Source organism: Aegilops tauschii, chromosome 5 (genome assembly GCF_002575655.3).
Source record: "Aegilops tauschii subsp. strangulata cultivar AL8/78 chromosome 5, Aet v6.0, whole genome shotgun sequence".
In the NCBI taxonomy this organism is placed as follows: domain Eukaryota; kingdom Viridiplantae; phylum Streptophyta; class Magnoliopsida; order Poales; family Poaceae; genus Aegilops; species Aegilops tauschii.
This window is the reverse complement of record NC_053039.3, coordinates 411,489,640-411,503,482: the sequence shown is the minus strand read 5'-3', so window position 1 is coordinate 411,503,482 and position 13,843 is coordinate 411,489,640. Positions and strand designations below refer to the sequence as shown.

Below are 13,843 nucleotides of genomic sequence, written 5' to 3'. Positions count from 1 at the left end.
TGGCTTCCGGCGGTGGTGGCAGTGGCTTGGCTTACGGCAGCGTGGTCTGCCATGGCGGCTGGGCAGTGAAAACGCACGGGGTGGATGTTTTTTTTTAATGGCCTTATCCTTTTAGGGCTTTTTACACTTTAGTCTATGCTATTCTACCTATTTGCAACATGTTATGTCATGCCACATCACCCTGTTTAGCGGGACCCACCTGTCATAATTGTGCTCACAATGGTCTAATCGAGCGACTAGTGTATTTTGCAAAAAATAATAACCTCGGAATTAATGGTTTTTGGCATAAAATTGTAGAAGTGTAGTTTCTGCCATCCTAGACTTCAATGTCGATGTTTTTTACAATTCACTCACTGTATGTGGGTTCGGATGAAATGTCTCCGGTTTTGAACCCATGATGATGGACTGCATGTCGTCGACAAAAGGAAAAGATGAGGACCTGATGTCGGCTTCCTGTGAATTCGAGGGGCAAAATTATAATTTTCATTAACTAAACCAAAGCAGTTCGCTAAAAAAGTAGGCTGTGAATCTGTGACTTTTTCAGCCGAGTACAGCTGCACCGCTAGCTAGGCTTGGAAGTCGCAGGATCAGTGGGTCGACGTGGGCGGGGGCGGTGGTCAGCCGACGTGGTCGGCCTGGGCCCCACAAGGCGGTCTCTCGCTGCCAGCCCGCTTGCGTGCGGCTCCGTCCGCTCTGCCTGGCGTTACACGCAGCCGGTCCGGCGAGGTCACAGGCCAGGAGGCCAGATTCCTTTTCTTCCGACGGCCGACCATGACGCCGACGCCAGTCCTATACCACACATACACACACGCACTCGCAGCCGTGCCATTCCCAAGTTTCAGCGGCCGCAGGGCACCGGGAACGGCATATAAAGAGACCGTCAGTTCATCACCCACCACCACCGCCGAGGAAACAGCGCGCGGTGGCCGGCGAAACGACAGAGCTAGCAACCGCTGTCTATATATAGGCGATGAGGACGGCGGGCCGGATGCCGGCGACGAGGGCGCTCTCCAGCGTCCTTTTCCTCCTACTCGCCGTCGCGTCTCAAGGGGCAGCCGCGGCGGCCATCACCAAGGGCGACTTCCCCCCGGGGTTCGTCTTCGGCACCGGCTCCTCCGCTTACCAGGTATGCACAGCATGTTATACTTATACGATTCAGCTCACGCCGGCCAGTCCCGGCTACCCGCCTCGGCCTCGCCGTAGTATATCAGTATATCACCGGTAGGGATCTCTTGTAATTAAAAAAATACAGAGATCATGGCATATACCAAGTGACCAAAAATGTTCTCGATCAGGAAACAACCGTACGAACAGAAAGCCGCATCCTCTTTTCTACTAGTATCAAAGAACAATACTATTATTATCTTTGTGCTGGGCATGAAATTGCTGCCTAGTACGTACTCCCTCTGCAAAAGTGATATATGAGCGTTTAGATTATTAAAATAGTGATTCAAACGCTTTTATATCAATTTACTTTACTTTAGGGAGGGAGCATATGCCAACTTGTTGGTCGATATCCTCTATCTAGCACCACCACACGTCCATCTCCACGTTCATAGATAGTAGAAACAATATAAAAGATCTCCTTTTTACCTTCAAAGCAAAATGGTACTAGAGAGGTTGAGGTTGCATTTGCATGCCGTGTGCTGGTGTATGCTGTTTTCCTCCTCCCGGCCTTCCCTTTTCCTTCACCTGCTCCTCCGCCTTTTTCTCGACGACATTTTCGGTCACACGTGATGCGGCCTATCAAAGTGAACTGAGCCATCGATCAGACGGGTGGAACAGGGCGTGCGAGAAAGTAAGGGACATGGAATTTCCACGGCCAAAGAACATTTCTTATTTATTTCCTTTCCACGTGTTCTGGCCATATTTTCCTGATCTAATCCGAAGTGAATGAATAATGTGGCGATGCTGGATAGTTAATGTTCCATTCCTGAGTATACTTGTACTTGTGTTGAACTGTTGACGGCAACAGTAGAGTACGTAGTTCAACCTTCAATGCCCAAAAAAGGTAAAACTGTGGAGTAGTTCGAAACATGCAGCTGCTTAAATGCAGGGTCCATCTCCGACCAACACAAACAGTCTTTCTAATAATGTTATTATAACCATAAAACTCGATTCAAGTTAAGCAACCAATCACAGACAGCCTGTGCCTATGCTTCGTTTTCCTGAGGACGACGTTTTCGTACCATATAGTCTTCAGAACAGAACCCAGATGCCGTTTTCTCACCAGTTTCTTTCGTCGACTTCATTTCGATGTCACCGGGTCAATTTCTCTTTTGTCCACTTATGTTTTCGGCTGGAGCTAAACGGAGTATCTTAATCAGTGAAAACGGCAAATTGGCGGTGGTGTAATGCAGTAATGGTGATGGTAGGATTGGAACCGTAAATAGCCTGAAACTCTGAAGAATGCAGGGGAATAAATGGTGGTCCATTTATGTTGTTAGGGATTAGGACCCGAGAGTCCAGAAAAGGGTCAAAACTAAGAAAAATGGGTCCAAATTATAACTCGGCGTTTGCTCTTGAGACTGCCGGTTTTAGAGAGAATGCTCAAAATTTGGACCTCAAGGACTATTATTGATAGAGAGAACGGTCGAAATTAACTGCCTTTGCTCTTAGGACTCTGCTGTTTGAATCATCAGAATTCGGACGACAGGTACTAGTAATTTGTACGTGCTTTGCACGTTATATTATCATCTGTAATCAATACTAAATCATTCAAATTAAACTAAATATCCTATATTATGATAGAATTATCGTGTAACTTTCAAAAAGTACATGTGCCTTTTCTAATGGGAACTCGTGTAAACATTTTTTTTTTTGCTCTTCACATCAAATCATAGTATCAGAACCAATTTCTATATGAAGAATCATTAGACAGAGCATATCTTTTTGAAAGCAAATAAATGTTATTGACATGTCAATGAAATCTTTTTGTTTTTTTAATTCAAACTTAATATAGAGAAAAAAGTTTGATGTAATAACTTCCACCTTTTCACACAATTAATTCAGAGTTCTATAAATTGCATTTAATCTGTGTGTCCTCGACCTCACAACTTTTTAAATAACTTAGCATCCTGTTGGGAAAAATAAAGTAAAATGTAAATCTAAATTTTCTGCTGGTTATTTGACTATTTCTCACGACGACCAGCAACCACGTGTAATACTATTTCCTATAGTATAATTACTTACTTTGATAAAAATAAGAAATGCTTCCGTGCATGCATTTAACAATACACGCGTGAGTAGTAAATTGCTAGTGTTGTACTATAGGCTGATAGCCTTTGCATGCACACCTGTCTGGATACTTCTAGCTTGTACGAGTACTACCCACGTAAAATGAGTGAATATAGTACGTATGACAGGACGGTGCGAAGCCATCGGCGGAATATAATAGAGAAGATTGCCTTCGTCGAGAGAGGCGGAAGGTGGGGGACTGGGGGTGAGCCAGCGGCTGCTGGTGCATGCTTGGAGCGGAGGAGGACGTCCGCCTGTGCAGAGCAACGGATGGTGTGCGGGAGGAGTTCAGTCCAGAAGAATCGAGAAGGGCCTGACAGAAACAAAAACAGTCTGAGCCGTCAGATGTACCCATATCGACGGCCACCTTTCTTTGGATTCGCTCCTTCTTAGTCCGTTGGATCTGCAGAATCGACGACTCACACTATTTTGAGGTGAAGTTTGGCGGGAACACTGTACACATGGTGGTAAATCGGAAGTTCAAAAACTGCTGTATTATAGTAGTAGAGATAGAGAAAACAAAAATCTGGGATTGTATAAAATACTCCCTCCGTCCCATAATATAAGAGCCGTGTATCAAGAGGGAGTAGTTTGTTGTACGTACCGGCCTGAACATTCGGCTGATTTTCCAGATTGAAGGCGCAGTTGCAGAGGACGGAAGAAAACCCAGCATCTGGGACACGTTCACACACTCAGGTTAATTTCACCCACGCACTGTGAGCCTGAATCTGCCACACATTATCGCATTGTCAATTATAACATGGAGTTTTAACATCCACAGGCTACTCTGCCGATGGAGCCACTGCTGATGTGACTGCAGATCAGTATCATAAGTACAAGGTCAGTTTGTGAGACCAAGTAATGTTAAATGGATGAATTTCCAGACCAATAAGGCGGTGCTAAACTTACTGTGATAAACCACCAGGAAGATGTAAAGCTTTTGAGCGAGATGGGCGTCGATGCATACAGATTTTCCATTGCCTGGCCTAGGCTTATTCCTGGTAAGGCCATACCGGCAGTATTAGTAAAAGCACTACATATATTGAATAAGGAAAGTTAAGAATGGCACTGAACTGACTTCTGTTTGCAATCCATGAAGATGGCCGAGGAGCTGTCAATCCAAAGGGACTGGAGTACTACAACAACCTTATCAATGAACTCCTTAGTCATGGTATTTGATCCTTGGCATACTGAATCCTCCATTTAGGAATGAAATTCATGGGTCTCCAGATGTCCAGTTGCGCAGAGATGAACTGTGCATCTTCCTGTGTTTCATGTAGGAATCCAGCCTCATGTGACGATATATCATTTCGACTTCCCTCAAGCTCTTCAAGATGAATACCGTGGGATGCTTAGTCGTAAATTCATGTACTTATCTTCTTGCCCTACTATTCAATGTCATTAGTGCAAGTGCAATTCTTGCCCTACTATTCAATGTCATTAGTGCAAGTGCAATTTCACAAGGGAATAAAAAATAATGGCTCTTTTTTACCCTTTTTTTTGTCACATGGTTGCAGAGATGACTACACGGCATATGCAGATGTGTGCTTCAAGAACTTTGGCGACAGGGTGAAATACTGGAGCACCGTGAATGAGCCGAACATTGAGCCCATTGGCGGATACGATGTAGGATTCTTTCCACCACGGCGATGCTCCTCCCCCTTCGGCATCAGTTGTGACAATGGCAACTCTACCACTGAGCCCTACATAGTAGCTCACCATCTTCTGCTTGCACATGCCTCAGCAGCGTCCCTGTATAAAGGAAAGTACCAGGTTAGGAACAATGCCACCTTTTACAGAACCAACATGTTCATTTGAGATTAACCATTCTCACATGTGCAATATTCCTTCTTATTTCTTGTTAATCAGGCCAAGCAAGGAGGGAAAATTGGACTCACATTGCTCTGCTGGTGGAACGAGCCTGCGACACAAACACCTGAGGATATAGCAGCAGCTGCAAGGATGAATGACTTCCACATTGGATGGTATGTTTCTACATTTCAAGTTTAACAAGGACAGCTGAAATGTGTATGTAACTACAGCTAAAGATCTTGTGATCATGACACAGGTATATGCATCCATTGGTGCATGGAGATTACCCCCCATTGATGAGGAAGAATGTTGGGTCCAGGCTACCATCTCTCACCGCTGAAGAGCTAAAGAGAGTGCGTGGGTCTTTTGATTTTGTCGGATTTAACCACTACGGTGCCGCTTATGTGAAGGCTGATCTTAGCAAGCTGGATCAGAATCTGAGAGATTACATGGGTGATGCAGCCGTGAAATATGACACCAGTAAGAATATTAATAACCTGAAGCCCTGTCATGTGTTATACTATGTGCCACAATGCAATGAGAGAAATGGATTAACCTAACTCTTCTGCAAATGTATTCTTGCAGTGCCATTCTTGAACTTGAACAACCAGGTATTTGATGATACAACTAATTTAATCTCTAATCAATTTAGTTGGGAAATGAACTTTGTTCCCAATAAACTAAATCATTTGTATGTCTGTGTGGCTAAAATTAAACGTAACAGCTCCTGTTTGGGTTGAAAATGGATTTTATGTCGTCGACACCGTGGTCTCTGAAGAAAATGCTGGAGCATCTCCAGCTCAAATACAAGAACCCTGTAGTCATGATCCATGAGAACGGTAAATTCTACTCAAGCAGAACTTTCAGCGACCATAAAACATCATGATCCCAAGGAATCGTCAACCTGAAATATCATGTCTTGAATGTTCATATTTACCAGGAGCTGCTAGCATTGCGGATCCTTCTGCTGGGAACGCCCCCGACGACGAGTTCAGGTCGCAGTACCTGCAGGACTACATCGAGGCGACCCTCGAATCCAGCAGGTACCAACACATTCATCTCAGTCAAGAGCAACATGACACCTGAAACAAATTGACAACAGTTATCTCACCATTCTCCTCTCTTTTGATGGATTATCAGGAACGGGTCGAACGTGCAGGGCTACTTCGTGTGGTCGTTTCTGGACGTGTTCGAGTATCTGTTCGGCTATCGCATGGGCTTTGGCCTCTATGGCGTCGACTTCAACTCCGAGGAGAGGACGAGGTACCAGAGGCACTCCGCCAAGTGGTTCGCCGGCTTCCTCCATGGAGGCAAGCTCCGGCCAGTGGCTCTGCCTGGGAAGGCCTATTCCCAGTGATCTTGACACACTTGTCCGATCTTCCCACGAAGAGGAGAATGCACGAATAAGCCTGGGAGGATGGTTGGGTGTTGTTTTTGGATGGTAATTGGATTTTGCTTGGGCAGTAGGGTTTATATATAGGTCTCTGCTTCTTTGGATTCGATTGTTCCTATAATATGTGTGTCTATGTTGATGTATATGCGGAAAATATTAATATGTTGATATGCAAGGTGTTGGATCTGGTCAGTAGTTCGAGATCGAAATCACATACCTGCAATGCTGCAAAATCTCAATTTTCATTCAATATAGTACCATATACAAATGCATTGGCTGTGAAGATGATCAAGGCACACACATGTTGTGGTGACCAAACAAAGAGCCTCCTGATATTATCACTATGCTGTATTGACCAAACAACGTAGTGCCCCTCAACTGCAAGCCAAACAAGGAAGGTCTGTTGTGTAGGCCAGATTCCAACATTGGGAGTAGTTTAGAACAGAAACTGGATGTGGTTGAACTATACTATATCACGAAAGGGCCAGGTTTGTCGAACAAAAAAAAAACTCATTCCAGCGGGGTGGCGCTTTATAATCTACTCCCTCCGTCCGGGTTTATTAGGCCTCTTAGCATCACAAGCATGTCTCTTTTTATAAGGCCTCGCTTTGAAAAGGTGCATACATGCAATCAAGTTGATGGCCGGCCTCGAGCTCAGGCAGGTTGTCGTTGGTGCGAAGGGCGTACGCACTCAAGGTGCTTGAGAAAATGCTGCTGCTGTATTAGAGAGATGGACACATCTGCTGTATGTGGGTTTGGATGAAATTTTTGACGAAAGGGTTTGGATGAAATGTCTCCAGTTTTGAAACCATGATGAACTGAATGTCGACTTCCTGTAAATTCAAGTGGCAAAAAAGATGCAATTTAATTAAACCAAAAGTAGTCTGTGTCTGGGAGTACAGGTACAGCTGCGCCGCTAAGCTTGGGAAGTCGCAGGAACAGTGGGTCCATGGTGGTCGACGTGGCCGGGAACGGGAACGGGAACGGTGGTCAGCCGACGTGGTGGGCCCTGCCCGGCCTCTTCCAATCCTCGAGAAGGGACAAAGCGGCCTCTCGCTGCCCGCTTGCGTGCGGCTCCGTCCGCTCTGCCTGGCGTTACACGCAGCCGGTCCGGCGAGGTCACAGGCCAGGAGGCCAGATTCCTTTTCTTCCGACGGCCGACCATGACGCTGACGCGAGTCCTATACCACACATACACACACGCACTCGCAGCCATTCCATCCCATTCCCAAGCTTCAGCGACCGCAGGGCACCGGGAACGGCATATAAAGAGACCATCAGTTCATCACCCACCCCACCACCACTGCCGAGGAAACAGCGCGCGGTGGCCGGCGAAACGACAGAGCTAGCAACAGCTGTCTATACATAGGCGATGAGGACGGCGGGCCGGACGCCGGCGACGAGGACGCTCTCGTGTGTCCTTTTCCTTCTCGTCGCCGTCGCGTCTCTGGCGTCCGCCGCCGCCATCACCAAGGGCGACTTCCCGCCGGGGTTCGTCTTCGGCACCGGCTCCTCTGCTTACCAGGTGCATACTACCATGCCACTTAGTACAATATCATCAGTACACAAATCGCCGGTGGTTTGTGGGGATTTCTCCTAGTATCACAGTCGAAAGTCACACCAGCATCTACGTATACGTAATTAAAACAGACAGAGATACCATGTTACGTACTATGTGACCCAAACATTTCTCGATCAGGAAACAAACGTACGGAAAGCCACATCCCGCGTGTTGGTTCTATTCTGTCAACGTATACTACTCCCTCTGTAAAACTAATATAAGACCTTCTATAGATCACTAAGTCTGCACCCCATGAACAGCAAAACCAAATACGTAACATATTAGAAGAAATCTAACAATTCCGATTTTTTTTGGCATGGTAGGTATTTCAGTGCGTGAGGTTCGAGCCAAATTTCAGTTCATTTTGGCATCCGAGATGCTCTCGGCGAATAAAATATGGGAGTTGTTTGAAATAGTGTACTGTTCGGTCTGCTTTTTTTTTTGCTGAGAGCTACTCAGATGTCTACACGAGAAGAAATTTGGCACGGACCTCAGGCACTGAAACTTCTTCCATGCAAAAAAAGTTGGAATTTTATGAAGTTTTTTAGTATTGTTTTGATTTTACTGTTCATAGGGTGCAGATGAGCCCGGGCCCAGAAATTGATATTCGTTAAATTAGTTATTATATTAGTTTACAGAGAGAGTACTAGTTTAGCCTACAAAAACATCTTATATTTTGATACGGAGGTAATATTATTTTTGTGCAGGGCATGAAATTGCTGCCAACTACTCCCTCCATTTCAAAATAAGTCACTCAACTTTGTACTAACTTCTCGTTCCATATCCTCTATATAGCACCACCGCACGTTCATACATGCAAACAATGAAAGATCTCCTCTTTACCTTCAAAAAAGGAAACACTAGAGAGGTTGCATTTGCATACCGTGTGCGTTTTCCCCTTTCCTGGTGTTGTTTTCCTCCCTTTTCCTTCACCTGCTCCTTCGCCTTTTTCTTGACGACATTTTCTGTCACCCGTGACGCGGCCTATCAATGTGAACTGAGCCATCAATCGGACGGGTGGAACAGGGCGTGCAAGAAAGTAATGGACATGGAATTTCTGGGGCCAAAGAGCTTTTTCTTCTTCTTCTTTTTTTTCCCATGTGTTCTGGCCATGTTTTTCTTATCTGATCTGAAGAGGATGAACAATGCGGGCATGTGGCGATGCTGGATAACTATACTTGTACTTGTGTTGATGCAACAGTAGAGTGGTTCAATGTCCAAAAAAGTCAAAATCGTGAAGTAGTAGTTCGGAAAATGCAGTTGCTTAAATTTAGGGTCCAACTCTGACCAACACAAAGCTTTCTTTCTAATGTCATCCCTAAACTCAATCCAAGTTAAGCAACCAGTTTCTTTTGGTAGTTTGTATAAAAAGACATGGTGGTTTCAGTTAAATGAAATCAGAGAGGATGCTCCCTTTATTATAAAAAGTTAAGCAACCAGTCACAGGCAGCCTATGCTTACACTCTGTTCCTGCCAACGACGTTTTCGTCCCATATAGTCTTTCAGAAAACAACCCAAATGCCGTTTCCTCACCAGTTTCTTTCGTCGACTTCATTTCGACGTCACCAGGTTAATTTCTCTTTTGGCTACTTCTTTCTGTTTTTTGGCTGGAGCGAAACAGAGCATCTTAATAAGTGAAAGCTGCAAATAGGCGGTCGTGTTGGCAGGATTGGAACCATAAATAACCCAAAGCTCTCAAGACTCAAGAGTGGTGGGAGAAAAAAAATAGTGGTCCATCTTATGTTGCTACGGTTAGGACCTGAGAGTCCAGACAAGGGTAAAAACTAAGAAAAAGCGGTCCAAATAATAATAATAATAATTAGAGAGAATGGTCAAAACTAACTGCCTTTGCTCTTAAAGACTCTGCTGTCTGAAATCAGAATTCGGATAACAAGTTAATAAAAATGTTTGACTTGTATAAAATACTTTGTTGTGCATACCGGTCTGAATATTTGGCTGGTTCCAGATTGAAGGTGCGGTTGCAGAGGACGGAAGAAAACCCAGCATCTGGGACACATTCACGCACTCAGGTTAGGTTAATTTCACCGGTTCCCCCACACCCTGTGAGCCTGAATCTGCCACGCATTATCGCATTGCAAATGATAACATGGAGTTTTAACATCCACAGGTTACTCTGCCGATGGAGCCACTGCTGATGTGACTGCAGATCAGTATCATAAGTACAAGGTTAGTTTGTGAGACCAAGTGATGTTAAACAGATGAATTTTCAGAACAAGAATTGGGTGCTAAACTCACTCTGATAAACAACCAGGAAGATGTAAAGCTTTTGAGCCAGATGGGCGTGGACGCATATAGATTTTCCATTGCCTGGCCTCGGCTTATTCCTGGTAAGGCCATACCGACAGTATTAGTAAAAGCACTACATAAATTGAATAATGTGTTTCAGAGAAGTTAAGAATGGCACTGAACTGACTTCTGTTTGCAATCCATGAAGATGGCCGAGGAGCTGTCAATCCAAAAGGACTGGAGTACTACAACAACCTTATCAATGAACTCCTTAGTCATGGTATTTGATCCTTGGCATACTGAATCCTTCATTTATGAAAGAAATCACAAGATTTCCAAATGTCCAGCTGTGCAGAGATAAATCGTGCGTCTTCCTCTGTTTCATGTAGGAATTCAGCCTCACGTAACGATATATCATTTCGACTTCCCTCAGGCTCTTCAAGATGAATACCATGGGATGCTTAGTCGTAAATTCATGTAATTTCTTCTTTTCCCTATTATTCAATGTCATTAGTGCAAGTGCAATTTCATAAAGGAAGAAAAAATAATGGTTCTTTTTACCCTTTTTTGTCACATGGTTGCAGAGATGACTACACGGCGTATGCAGATGTGTGCTTCAAGAACTTTGGCGACAGGGTGAAATACTGGAGCACCGTGAATGAGCCAAACATTGAGCCCATTGGCGGATACGATGTAGGATTCCTTCCACCACGGCGATGCTCCTCCCCATTCGGCATCAGTTGCGACAATGGCAACTCTACCACTGAGCCCTACATAGTAGCTCACCATCTTCTGCTTGCACATGCCTCAGCAGCGTCCCTGTATAAAGAGAAGTATCAGGTTAGAAACGATGCCATCTTTACAGAACCAACCTGTTAATTTGGGATTGGTCATTCTCACAGGTCTAATATTCCTTTCTATTTATTGATAATCAGGGCAAGCAAGGAGGAAAACTTGGACTCACATTGCTCTGCTGGTGGTTCGAGCCTGCAACACAAACACCTGAGGATATGACAGCAGCTGCAAGGATGAATGACTTCCACATTGGATGGTACGTTCTTCTACATTTCAAGTTCAACAAGGACAGCTAGAATGTGTGCGTAACTAGAGCTAAAGATGTTGTAATCATGACACAGGTATATGCATCCATTGGTGCATGGAGACTACCCACCAGTGATGAGGAAGAATGTTGGGTCCAGGTACCATCTTTCACCGCTGAAGAGCTAAAGAGAGTGCGTGGGTCTTTTGATTTTGTCGGATTTAACCATTACGGTGCCGCTTATGTGAAGGCTGATCTTAGCAAGCTGGATCAGAAGCTGAGAGATTACATGGGTGATGCAGCCGTGAAATATGACACCGGTAAGAATATTAATAACCTGAAGTCCTGTCATGTGTTATACTATGTGCCACAATGCAATGAGAGAAATGAAACTTAACTCTTCTGCAAATGTATTCTTGCAGTGCCATTTTTGAACTCAAAGAACCAGGTATTTGATGATACAAGTCATTCCGTCACTAATCAATTTAGTTCGAAAATGAACTTTGTTCCCAATAAACTAAATCATTTGTGTGTGTGTGGCTAAAATTAAATGCAACAGCTCCTGTTTGGGTTGAAAATGGGTTTCATGTCATCAACAGCGTGGTCTATGAGGAAAATGCTGGAGCATCTGCAGGTCAAATACAAGAACCCTGTGGTCATGATCCACGAGAATGGTAAATTCTACTGACCGAACTTTCAGCTACCTTAAAATGCATGATTCTGTAAGGTCATCAACTTTTGATCACTCATCAACCTGAAATACCATTTCGTCAATGATCATATCCATCAGGAGCTGCCAGCATTGCTGATCCCTCCAGTAGGAACGCCCCCGACGATGAGTTCAGGTCGCAGTACCTGCAGGATTACATCGAGGCGACCCTCCAATCCAGCAGGTACCAACACCATCCATTCATCTCAGTAGAGGACACCTGAAAGAAACTGATGCAGTTTGCTCACCATTCTCCTCTCTGTTGCTGGGTGATCAGGAACGGCTCGAATGTGCAGGGCTATTTCGTGTGGTCATTCCTGGACGTATTCGAGTACCTCTTCGGCTACCGCATGGGCTATGGCCTCTACGGTGTGGACTTCAGCTCCAAGGAGAGGACGAGGTACCAGAAGCACTCCGCCAAGTGGTTCGCCGGTTTCCTCCATGGTGGTGAGCTCAGGCCGGCGGCTCTGCCCGGCAAGGCCTATTCCCAATGATCTTGACACTTCTTCAGGCCTTCGTAGCCAGCAAAGAGAAGGATGCACGAATAAGCCCGGATAGTTGGGTGTTATTTTTGGATGGAAGTTGAATTTAGCTTGGGCAGTAGGTTTTACAGGTCTCTGCTTCTTTGGATTCGATTGTTCCTAATCCTATGTATATGTTTATGTCGATGTATATGCTGAAAATATTAATACATTGCTACACAAATTGTCGGGTTTAGTCATTAGTCTGTGAGTGAAATCACATACCTGAATTTAGACAGTATCGGCGGAGTCTCAATTTTGGTTTCAATGGCATATACATGGGCTGTAAAGATGAAGAAACCACATACATGTGCCTGATATTGTGGCAATGTCCAGATGACCAAACAAAGGCAGTGCCTCCCTGCTACAAGCATAATCCAAGAGAAACAGCAGCAGCACTCATTCAGCATTCTCTCATAATAACTGATTCAGTATTCTGGTACAGTGGTCAGAGCTATTCATGCAGCAGCCAATAGCTATTAAGCCAGTAAAATCATGATTTGTTCAGACTAGCACACAGGAGGACTTCTAAATGGTATTGGCGCCAGCGCCAGCGCGTGACAGAATATGACAACAATCTGACACTGAAGATGATCTCCAAATGTAAGTGCTTGTATGGCCAACCAACAACAAATCAAGCACAGCTACAACCAATACATAGTTAACACAAACATGACTAATTCTGCACAATCTTTACTAGCAAGTAGATACGAATTGTTGCTACCAGTCATCAGGGTTACTTGTTCTCTCCTATTTATTCTGCTGTCAAATAAATGTCTTCTCTCAGCATGTAATTGGTTCTGATATATGTGGGATCGGTTCACACAAGAGGCTTCTAAGCAGCTTCGCTAACTACGAAGGAAACAATAATGTCAGTAATTCCGACTCTCATTACTCACCCGGACCAAGATTAAGCTGTAAATTCTCAGCTAGTTCCAAACGTAAAATCTGGCAACACAGTTCAGAGTTTATTGGTTGTGCGCACCAAACAATGCAGATGCTGGGGGCACCGCTTCCTTTTTACAAAAAGAAGTTATGGAGTCAATGCTCGAACCTTCCCAGGTAAATCAGTTTAGCAAAAATATCAGATGGAAACTAACAAACAGAGACAGGTAACACGAGGCACAAAATTGGAAGAGGCGTCTGCAGATTTGTACTGATAGTCTGATACATATACTGTTTACATAGTCTTCAGTTTCCATCAGGTGACAACAGCTTTGGTAAATACCTCCAGATAGACGGCCAGGATGACTTGGCTGACTGGGAAAGAGGATTATACTAGGGACCAGGGGGGTGATGCAAACAGGTAGTAGGTTGAAACTTC

At 44.5% G+C, this 13,843-nt stretch overlaps 1 protein-coding gene, 1 long non-coding RNA gene and 1 pseudogene across 3 annotated transcripts; 2 read left to right on the top strand and 1 right to left on the bottom strand.

Annotated features, from left to right (window-relative positions):
• The first annotated feature begins 699 nt into the window (after positions 1-699).
• Positions 700-6,651, top strand: LOC109762068 (beta-glucosidase 31). Of its 2 annotated transcripts, none has more exons than XM_020320885.4 (13): positions 700-1,126; positions 3,870-3,933; positions 4,019-4,077; positions 4,163-4,238; positions 4,337-4,408; positions 4,518-4,605; positions 4,755-5,010; positions 5,107-5,222; positions 5,306-5,529; positions 5,635-5,660; positions 5,774-5,888; positions 5,990-6,092; positions 6,190-6,651. In XM_020320885.4, exons 1-13 carry the CDS (start codon positions 971-973, stop codon positions 6,404-6,406), a joined length of 1,572 nt encoding a protein of 523 aa, XP_020176474.1. In that variant the 5' UTR covers positions 700-970; the 3' UTR covers positions 6,407-6,651. The 2 variants fall into 2 exon arrangements, with proteins under 2 accessions (XP_020176474.1, XP_073356624.1); XM_073500523.1 differs by lacking the exon at positions 700-1,126 and adding an exon at positions 3,366-3,671.
• On the bottom strand, positions 5,994-10,081 carry LOC141023471 (uncharacterized). The gene is made up of 3 exons (XR_012185066.1): positions 9,944-10,081; positions 8,887-8,987; positions 5,994-6,131 (listed from the first exon to the last, which is right to left on the bottom strand). It is a non-coding gene; the product is annotated as an uncharacterized lncRNA (long non-coding RNA).
• Positions 7,658-12,715, top strand: LOC109762069 (beta-glucosidase 31-like; annotated as a pseudogene).
• The last annotated feature ends 1,128 nt before the right edge of the window (positions 12,716-13,843 follow it).